Source organism: Thalia democratica, chromosome 3, assembly GCF_965202585.1.
Source record: "Thalia democratica chromosome 3, ktThaDemo2.hap1.1, whole genome shotgun sequence".
Classification (NCBI taxonomy): Eukaryota; Metazoa; Chordata; class Thaliacea; order Salpida; family Salpidae; genus Thalia; species Thalia democratica.
This window is the reverse complement of record NC_139167.1, coordinates 37,586,871-37,598,307: the sequence shown is the minus strand read 5'-3', so window position 1 is coordinate 37,598,307 and position 11,437 is coordinate 37,586,871. Positions and strand designations below refer to the sequence as shown.

The 11,437-nt window shown below is 29.2% G+C and overlaps 1 protein-coding gene across 1 annotated transcript; it reads left to right on the top strand.

Moving 5' to 3' along the window:
* The first annotated feature begins 229 nt into the window (after window positions 1-229).
* Window positions 230-8,021, top strand: LOC145831395 (phospholipase A-2-activating protein-like). Its single transcript, XM_082938649.1, has 13 exons — window positions 230-377; window positions 636-829; window positions 1,775-1,887; window positions 2,280-2,400; window positions 3,118-3,285; window positions 3,755-3,870; window positions 4,023-4,221; window positions 4,484-4,621; window positions 5,299-5,523; window positions 5,709-5,865; window positions 6,145-6,230; window positions 6,330-6,476; window positions 7,125-8,021. The coding sequence occupies exons 1-13, from the start codon at window positions 241-243 to the stop codon at window positions 7,733-7,735; spliced, it is 2,412 nt and encodes an 803-aa protein (XP_082794775.1). The 5' UTR covers window positions 230-240; the 3' UTR covers window positions 7,736-8,021.
* The last annotated feature ends 3,416 nt before the right edge of the window (window positions 8,022-11,437 follow it).

Here is an 11,437-nt window from a genome sequence, read left to right as displayed (position 1 = left end):
TTTAAACGTTTAGTTTTTTGTAAGTTTTCAACTTACTTTTATTGTAACTAATTTTGTCATAGTCAGACACTTAATTTAGTAACATTATTTATTATTGTTATATTTATTATTTATATTATATGATTTATTGTTCACTGTATGTTATTTAAATTTATGGTTTTGATTTTTTGTCAGTATAAAATAAATGTATGCTTATAATATTTTAAAAACAATTAATAGGTATAAGTAAGGTGACTAAAAATGTATAAATATAGAACTAGTTTGTACGGCCATCAAAATGATGTGAGAGATGTTTGTGCATACTCAACAGCACAAAATCAAGACATAATACTGTCTAGCTCTAGAGACAAAACTGCAAAAGTATGGCAACAAACTGAGTCAGTCAACACTTAGTAGTTTCAATAAGTTCATGTAGATCCAATAAGTTTTCAACATGAATTTAAGATTTTACATCTCAATAACTATAAAACATTGTTTTGATTTTTTACAAAATAGGTAATTACTATTAAAGTTAAGTTTTTATATATTATTTGTGGTTTAATATTTATTTATTCGTTTTAACCTTCAGTTAATTAGATTTATCAGTTTTTATTAAGTCCAACAAGTATAAAAAATTAACATAATTGTAATTACAGAAGTTCTGACTATGAAAATCTTGATACATTACGCGGACACCAAAATTTTGTTTCTTGTATCTGTGCAGTTTATCCTGCTACTGAAATTTATCCTGATGGTCTGATTTGTACTGGCAGCAATGACAAATCAATAAATATTTATAAACCTGGAGAGTCTCAACCTTTAGAAACTTTAAAAGGGCACTCTGAAAATGGTGAATTTATTATCTAGTGCTATAGTTATGTTTAAGTTATTTTATTAGTATTTGATAAGACTAGGTATATTATAATACTTCCGTTAAGTAAAAATTGCATTAAACTAGTTGTATAAATTTAAATAATAAAAAATACATTTATGAAAAATAATAAATCGTTTAAAAAAGTTAAAGATTTTTTAACATTTAATTTATATCATCTAGCAAGTCACTTACTAAATTTTTAAAGTATATTGACTTAACTCAAAACTTTTTGTTTGTTTACAGCAGTTTTATCTGGTTTTCTTAATTTACAATCCATATATTATAAACTGCTGCTGATCTCTTATAGTTATTTTCATTATATAATTTTAAGGAATTTAAAGTTTTCATTGTTTTTTCTGTTCCTGCTTTAGTTCTGAACTTCTGATTCTTACCAAACTAGTTTTTTATATCGCATTTGAAAGCCATTGTTTAGTTCCCAGAATATAAATTTGTTTGAATATTTATTAATAAATCTATTAAAATATATGTTTGTTTTAATGTATTGTGTTGTTTTTTTAAGTGCTCAATACATTAAAAATAAATCAGAGAAAATTATAGATAACTAGTTATGAAATTAAATGTTCTATTTTCAATAATATTGTATCAAACTGTAATTGTTGTGAGAAATTATGAGTTAATTCAACATGTTTACATAATTAAATAAATATATCTACTTACTTTAGCTACATAGGTTTTGAAATTTTTAGTTTTTTTCAAACTTAGCTAGCGCCATAAATTTATAATGTCTTATTGCTTAAGAAATTCTGTATAAATACTAATTTGCATCAATAAACAACCACTCTTAAGGAATATTTTATTCTCAAGCATGTAATCTAAAACATGTCAATTTTTAAATTTGCCCTAAATAAGTATTTGTATATATTCAAGTATAGTATTTATAACAAATATAAAAATTAACAGTCAGTTGCATGGCGTCCGGTAATGATCTGGTGCTAGTCAGTGGCTCTTGGGATAAAACAGCCAGGCTGTGGAACCTAAACGATTTCACCGGTGGAGCTAGACATGTTATGAAGGTAATTAATATTTTTTATTGATTTTATTTTTAAATACTAAAACAACATAATATTCCTTTCTTAATTTGTAATTTAGTTCACTATTTAGGTGTTTCAAGTTTACATTTCTGAATTATACAAAGGTATCAGTTGTGTCTGTGTGTTAGTTTATAAAACTCGTACAAGATGTTTAAAAAAAGTGTTACAATATGAAGGTTAAATCTATCAATAAATCACATATATAAATGATAACTTAAAGTATCTCAAATAATGTTGCAAATATTAATTATTTTTATTGAAACATGATATTAGACTTTTGTTAGATAGTTCTAAAGAAACCTTGTCTTCTTACTTTATTAGACAAATAGATAGCATTAAAACGGTAAATTTTAATTTATTTTCTTGATATTTAGGGTCACCAAGCAGCAGTATGGGCCGTACTGTACAGAAGCAGTGATGGAATGGTTGTAACTGCAAGCGCTGACAAAAATATTCGCATTTTCATAAACGGTTCTCTAACCATCACATTAAATGGTTTGTGACTTAGTTCTACTTTTTCCTGAGAAATTAATACAGTTTTATTAATTTTCTATGTACCTTATTAGGTTTCTTAAAATTGTTAGTATGTGTAAAAACTGTAACTTTATAACTGTAGCAAATATTAACCCTATGTTTTAATAATTGGGGGAACGGGTAAAATATGCACTAAGGGAAACTTTTGCATGTAGACTTTTTTGCACAAAGGGGATTTCTACTCAAAGACATTTTTGCTCAAAGAGTCACTTTTGCACAAAAGTAGAAAGAAAAAATTAAAGAAAACTTAATAAGAAAAAAAGAAAAAAAAGTTACTGACCGAGGATAAGGGTAAGGGGTAACTGTGATAAAAACATATATGTACCTTTAAAAATTATTAACCAAAAAAAAAAAAGAAAATAAAAATAATTATAAAAGAATAAACAAAAAAGTACTGACCAAGGGTAAGTATTAGGGGTAATATTGCTAGTAAAAAAAAACAAAGATAAATTAATGTTAAAAAAAAAAAAATTCAACCCGTGCAAAAGTGTCCCTTTGTGCATATTAGACACTTACCCTTTAACAATAATTCCTTTTGTTGAATTTATTTCTTATTTTGATGTAATATAATTAAAGTCAGTTGAAAAATTTGCTGTTTATTCCATCTGTTAAGATAAACAATTTATATTTGAAAAATACTTAAAAATAATATTAATATTACTGTTATTTTGTTAACAGGTCACAGTGACTGTGTGCGCGGACTTGCATGGTTTGGAAATGACAGTTTTCTCTCATGTTCCAACGACACTACCATAAGAAAATGGTCGACGGTGGGAATTTGCAACAAGGTTTACTATGGACACACCAATTATGTGTACTCCATCGCAGCACTTCCCAACTATACTGGTAAAATTTTTGATGCAAACACTACATATTAGATTAAATGATTTTTAATAGTTTAAAAAACTTCAGCATTAATTGCTAAATTAGCATATTTAGTGATTGAATATGTAGGTGTAAAAAGTATTGTTAGATTAGATAAAAAATTAATGCTTAGTGTATTTTTTGTTTTATTGCTTTTTCTAAAAATACCAGGCTTTTTGACCTTTTTTTTATAAAATAAAGTAATTAATTATTTAGTTATTTAAATATAAAAGAGCAGCTTGCAATAAGTTTGAAGTAAAAAAAGAAGAAGCAATTTTCATTAAGTTTTTTTTGAAAAAGTTATACTAAAATGTTTTCTACATATTTTACAGCATAAATATGTTAAAATAAAATAACAATGTTATATTTACAACATGTTTTTTGGCGCATTTAATAATTTTAAACACGTAAACCACCCTGTGATTGCTAACATAGTCGTCAATATGAACAGGGTTTGTAACGTGCAGCGAGGACAGAACAGTTCGTGTTTGGGAGGAAAGTAAGGAGAACAGCACTCAATCTCTACTTGTTCCCGCCACCAGCCCTTGGAGTGTGGCCTGCTTATCTGTTTGTAATAACTGTACTCAATATCCTAATATAAACGTTAAAAAGGGCTTTTACTAAAATTTAAAAAAAAATTGCTTAAAATACTATAATTATATACTTAAATTGTGTGCATTTAATTCATTTTATGCAAGTTAATAAGTTAAATTTTGTAGAACGGAGACATAGCAGTTGGTTGCAGTGACGCAACTTTGCGCATGTTCACCAAAAATCCTGAAAATTTTGCCTCCGAAGAGGTTATGACGGCGTATGAGAACGAGCTGAAACAATCGAAAATACCCGCAAAGTCGTCAGGCCTCGGAAATATTGATCCCAGCAAATTACCGACTGTTGATCAGCTTGAGTCCCGCCCTGGTTAGTTATCAATTTTTTGCTGCATCATAAAACTTTTAATTATAAGATGTAGGTTGTACTAACACAAATAGTTTTTTTTTAACGTAGAACTATTAAGCTATTTCATTACTGCTGTTAGTTTGATTTGGTATGGTTTTTAACTACCAGCAAAAATTTGTCAGTATTTTTATGCATAAATATGAATTGTAAAACAAACCGAAAATAAATATACAAAGCTTAAACTATTTTATATTTCGAATTTCACGATTTACTATTTCAACAGGTCAAAAAGATGGTGAAACTAAAATGGCCGTTGATGAAAACAAAAAGATTTTTGCTTACAGTTGGTCCAACAGCGAATATAAGTGGACTTGTTTGGGTGAAGTCACTGGATCCAAAGAGGATAAGAAAATGTACAAAGGTGAGAAGATGAGCTGTTATAAATATAGTTTGTAAAATTTATGTTACGAATGTCTGCCGCCTACCTTTGATAAAATCTGTTTCAGGGTGACCACTAAACCTGAAAAAACCTGAAATTTGAGAAATTTGAAAAAAAAACTTGGAATTTTGAACAAAAATCAATAAAAAACTTGGAATTTTTTTTTTTTACATTTAAGTTGTAAAATTTTCTTTTGACTTGAAAAATCTATCATATAGATATAAGTTTTTTGTCATCATCAAAAAGTTTTATTATATAAAAAAAAACACTTTTAAAGTAGCTTAACAGTAGCTTTTTAATGTTATTGAACTATTTCAGACACTTTTTTACCTTTAATAAAATGAAAATAGATCCAAAAACGTATACTTTCAAAAACCTGGAAAAATTTCTCAAAACCAATGGCCACCCTGCTGTTTACTAAATTTTACATGCAATATTTTTGTCATTGTTATACACAAGTTTGATTTATTCTTTTTTTTTTTCTTTTGCAATATCTTGTTTTAATCAGCCAAAATACAAGATGGATAATCACATAATTTTTTTTTTTAGTTTGAACACTTGGAAAGGAAGATACATGTATGCTAAAAATACAAAACCAAGTTAAAAGTCCACAAAACAATTTAAGCATATCAATTGTAACTTGTGGTTGTTTTTTTCAGGCAAGGAATACGATTACGTAATCGATGTTGACATCGCAGAAGGGCGACCCCCGCTCAAACTCCCCTACAATGTCGGCGACGACGCTTACTTGTCGGCGCAGAAGTTCATCGACGACAACGACCTGCCGCAGGACTTCCTCGATCAGATCGCCAGCTTCATCATGAAGAACACCAAGCAGGAGAGCGCTCAACCCGCGGACATTACCATGGTCGACCCGTTCACAGGTTCCAACTTTGAACATTTTTGTAAACTTTAACTTTTTTTAAAGTATTTTATGATCAAACTAAGTTGGAGAAACGTTGTTCACCTTAACCGGAAAAAATTAACTCAGTTAATATTTACATAATAGTTGTGGTAAGAATAATCAGTTAAGTTAGAGTAACCAAAAACTCAACGTTTTTTCACTCAGGAGCGGGAGGGTATCGCGCAGGCTCGGGCGGGAACGGACCCACCGGTGGGGTGGATCCTTTCACGGGGGCCAACAGCTACACGTCAGGTGGCGCGGGACAAACAGCGCCATCAGGTGGTCAAGACCCGTTCACCGGGGCCGGAAGACACGTGCCACAGTTAGTTATATGTTGCTTTGTTATCAAATTACTAGACGAAGCATGTAACTGTGGCTGATTTAAATTATTTAAACATTATCTATGGCATAAAGGTTATTTCAACAGAGTTTTTAAAAAAAAGTTTAAAGTCATAATTTACAAATGAAATTTAATAATATGCACATCTGTTGTAAACTTATTTTTTGTAAATTAAAAAGCTATTAGTGTACGATGGTTTTAGTTACTATTTCTGATGTTTATTTATTCCCTTAAACTTAATTTTTTTATATGTTTTTGTAGAAACGGAAGCAGTCAAACAAATAATCCTTACTTTCCCCAAACTGTTCTAAAATTCTTCGAAAATGTCAATCTTTCTTCAATGGCAAGTTGGTATAATTTTTAATTTTAACCAAACTAAGATCATTAAATCAAGTTTTACACATAAGTTTATTGTTCTTTTGGTTTAAGTAAGTTTTTTTCATCAGAAAAAATCGAAGAGTTCTCCGAACAGTCTCAACAGAAGTTATCAAAAGAAGAATTGCCGTCTGTAATGAAACTTGTCGAATCCAAACAGACTGTGATAGATGAAAATCAGTTTCAAGGGCTGTGGAATATGCTTCACTGGCCTTCAAGTAGCTTTTTAAATGATATTTTATTAAATAGAAATAGTTTAAGTAGTTCATCTTACATTTATACTTAACTGATCAAACTCATTAGGATTCAAGTAAAATTAAGTTTTATGTTTAATTTGATTTAAAGATCAAAACTTTTTTTAAATTGCGGATGGAAGAAAGTATTTTCTAAAACTTTGAAATATGCATAAGCTTTTAGAATATGTTGTATAGCCAGGATTTGTATATAATAACTTAAACGTACAGCAGGGTTGCCAAAAAAACCTGGAATCTTTGAAAAACATAAAAATTCTGGAATTTGACAATTTAGGCTATAAAGAAACCTGGGAAAATCTGTAATTTGAGAAATTTTGAAGGACAACAACCTTGAATTTTGAACAAAAATCACAAAAAACCTAGAATTTTAAACCACTTTTACATAAAGAAGCTTTAAGATATCTTTTCAATGTCGGTATACTGTTTAACATATTTTTTACCTTAAACTTAATTTTAGATTAAAAGTAGACCTTAATACGTGTAATTCTAAAAACTTGGATAAAATTATTCAAAAACATATCCAACCCTGATTTAATTATAGAAATTAAGTAGCAGAATTGCTTATATGAAACATGATAGCCTTTTTTGTACAAACAATTATTCTCGTTTCAGACCTTCTGTTTCCCGTTCTCGACCTCCTCCGGTACTTCGTCTTCCTGCAGAAGGACGCGGCGACGGACAAGCTGCTGAACGAGGACAGGAAGGAGGAGATGTTCGCGATCCTCAAGAGGTGCATCCGCGAGCACGACGGGAGCAAGACTTCCCTCCTCAACGTCACCTGCGCCTCCCGCTGCCTCTGCAACTTGTTCTGCACCGAGCGAGGCGGTCAGTTCGTCGCCGCAAAGGCCAGCGAATTATTCGAGGGCTTTCGGGGACTCCCCGACAACAAGAACGCGCAGGTCGCCCTGGCAACGCTGGCCATGAACGTGGCGGCTTTTGTGAACGGCAACGCTTCGATGCAGGAGTCGCCCGCCAGGCTCGCCTGCGTCAACGTCCTCTTGACCACTTTCCTTCCCCACCACTCCCACGAAGACGCGTGCCTGAGGTCGCTGGTCGCCTTGGGAACCGTGTTGCATGGCAACGACATTTGCAAAGTGACGGCTGCTTCCCTGGAAGCCAAGCAAATCCTGTCGGACGTTGCCGGTAAATTCAAACATAAAAACGAAAATCAGTCGGCGAAGATAGTTGAATGTGTTCAGTTGATCAACAACAGTTTAATTTGAGATCATATTTTGAAAGGTACTTAAACAATTTCTCGAATTTTTGTACGAATTCATAAAATAAATTTTGAAGTTTAACTGCTGCGTCTTTGCTTTATTTTTATTCAAGTTTGTTTATATTTGAATCTATAAGTTTTATTTATTCTAGATTTTTGTGCTTGCATTAAAGTGATTATTTTTCTATCTCATTTAAGCTAGTAATTTACAACTCAAGCTTGGAATCGAAATTTTTATAGTAAAAATTTAAAATTTTGCTTTTTCCAAAGTTTTCTACTATGTGTTTTTTGTTTATTTTTATCCCTGTTTATGTTTTTGTACAACTGTCATTGTTACAAGGGCAGTTTTGTTTTGTTATAGTGACAACTTCGTTTTCCATATTTTTTTTACACTTTTCTATTAAGTCTTTATGCAAATAAATAACTTTCGTGAGTCTATTAACACGTTTATAAAAATTAATGTGGTGTTGTATGTATACTTTTTTGTATACTAAGTTAGTACAAGTTTTCTCAGAGCAGTTTTGTTTTTTATACTATTAAAATGAACATAAAACAAATGTGGATTGATTGCGACATTGAATGTTAAGAAAAAAACAAAATGTAGTGTCTTCTATTAAAAGATAGTATGAAAGATTGGTAAAAGTTAATTAATAATGTTATGTAAATTAAAATCTTTTTTATAAATAACTCTTCTTAAATGACTTAAAATTTTAACATTTTTTAATTTTATTATCCTAAATTGCAACTATCAATACTTAAAACTTTTATAAAGTTTCGTTATTTTAGATAATCAGTTTTATCTTAAACTAATAACGATAATATAAAAAGTTATTTTTTTGCTTTTAGTTTAATAACAATATAATAGATAACACTAACAAAGTTACTGGTTTTTTGGGACCTAATTAATCTAAACTTAACTTAAGTATTTACCAATAGATAAAAAGAAAATTTTTCAGAATTTATATATTTTTTGGGATAGTTTTTTTTTTAATAGCTAAAATAACTATTTATTTTGCTGTTAATTAAACGTAAGGTCAGCAGTAAAATTTTTTGTTTACCTAGCTGTGAGACAAAAGAATGTTTTGCACCAATCACTATATGTTCTAAGAACTTAAAATGTTATTTTTTATGGAACTCTTTCAATACAGTGTTGCCAAAAAACCTTAAATTTAAAAAAAACCTGGAATTTTGAACAAAACTTACTGAAAAACCTAGAATTAAAAAATATTTAACGTTTAAGTAGTAAAACTTTGATTTGACATAAAAATCTGTCATATAGATAAAAAATCTTGTCATCATCAGAATTTTTTTTATTATTAAACACATTAAAAGTAGCTTTACAGTATCTTTTCAATGGTTTCTTATTATTTGACACTGTTTTTTACTTTAAACTAAAAATAGACCCATATTTACTTATCGAGACATGTTGGGCAAGATTTTCTGTAAACATGTCCGGATAAGCATTTTTCCAGGTACAAAAACGTTTTTTTTGATACAATGATATAGCTTATGTATATTATGCAGTGCATATTAAATAGTAAAACCTAGCTCCTCTTTTTCTGTTTTAAACTCTTCTTCGTACAAAGTCGACCTGCCAATGTTAAACTGCTCTTTTATAAAAGACTCTGGCACATTGTTTTATACCAATTTACAAATTTCTAGTTCATTTTCAATGGTTAGTGCTACTCGTTTTTTAATTGATGTCTTGTCCATTTATAAAACCTGATATGTTGAGTGTGTCAAACTTAGAAATGAATAAAACTTGTTAAGCAAATCATTTTAAAAAAAGTGTTTGAGTTCACAACTTTTATAAAGTAGTTTGAATTAAGAATCAAACATAAAAGAACATAGACATTCATTTACTAAAAACACGGAATTCATCAACTATCTAAAAAACTTATATTTTCAATAAAAAACTGTTAGTCATATTTAAAGTAACATTGTATAAAAAATCTTTTAAACCGACTTACTTTACATACAAAGGTTTTTGGTAACTAAAATAAATTGAACAAAGTGTAAATGTAAGTTTAAGTAGTATTATTATGTTTAATAATGAACTAAATTCTAAAGTTTATAAAATCACTTTAAGCATAGAGGTCTAAATATTTGTATAACAAAAACATTTATCTTTAATATTGAACATTTTTTGAGTTTTCTTCTCGACTGAAACTTTCCAGATAAGTGAAGTACGGATAAGTTAATAAGCACTGTAAAAGTTAAAAAATCAGGGTATTTATTATCACAAATTCAGTACTTAATTTAAATTTAATACTTTGGAGTTGACAGTAAATTCAAAAATACTTGAACTAGAACAACATCAAGTTAAGTTACAGCTGTTTGCCAAACATTGAGACTACCATAAAGAGTCATAACAAGAAACTCACAAATTGCACCAAGAATAAAGAAGACGAAAAATGTAACTGAAGAAACAAAGAGAAATGTCCTTTGAAAGGTGGAAACTGTAGAGCAAAAAATGTTATATACAAGCCACAATAAAAACTGAAAATGAAACTAAATCATATGTTGGTCTAAGCACCAACCAATTTGAAAAAAAGAGTGGCCACCAACAGAACAACAATGAACAGCAATCCAGAAGATAGCAATTATTTGCAATACAAACAGGCAACTGAACTATTAAAATACATTCACAAATTGAAAAATGAGAATAGAAAATTCGAATCTAACTTGAAAAATACTAGAAAAGGAATATAAATCAAGACCCAGAATAGAAACGTGCAGATTAGTGCTTGAAGGAAGCACTAATGATTCTTAAAGCAGATAAAAATTGCATTAATAAAAGATCAGAAGTAATGAGCTCATGCAGACATAGGAATAAATTTTTATTAGTCTATTGGAATGAAACCTATACCTAGGAATTTAAATATTAATAGCATTTGAATCATCTGTTAGCTTTTTAAGAACTTTATTATGATTCTGTTGTGTTTCCGTAAATGTCGAATTTATTTATTTTATTCATTTTCATTAGTTAATACCAATATTAAGTTTACCCAATTATGCATTTTTCATTAAAATTTGAATACCTAACATCAAAGTTACTTTGTTAATGTTTTTACGCATCAATGAGTTCAGATTAACTTTACTGCCTTTGTTCAAATGTTATTTACTGTTTTGTTGTTATTTGACAAGGTCAGTTCACGCTCACCGAAACCAGGTAATAAAACGAAGCAGTACATAAACGTTTGATTTATTACATTGAAATTTAATAAATTCAAACTTAAAACTTTGGTGACAAGTGAATATTTTAAAATAACTTTATTTTTTTCCAAAACAGTCCAGTAAAAATAAATAATTTTACATTATAATTATCTTGAAGAGATATATCAGACATTAATCAGTAGCAGACTTGTATTCACAAAAGTATTGTATAAAGTAATATATTAAAAAAGCACAAACTAGAAAAATTAAAAATGACTACATTTTGATCTACTGTAAAATTAATTTCTTTTTGCATCAAGCACAAGCATTTTATTGTCATTCTCAGCACTGTTTTTGTTTTTGAACTTATTATATAAGATTTTCCATTAAAATTTTTGTTGAAAAAACCACCTATTTTTAAAGTATATTTTGGTCTTCACACTAAAACTTTTGTAATACAACTGTCAACAAGTAAGTGTTATAAATCATGCACCATAGCTAAAAGTTTTACTGGTAAGTCCACGCAATTAACTCCCGTTACACTACTCAATGA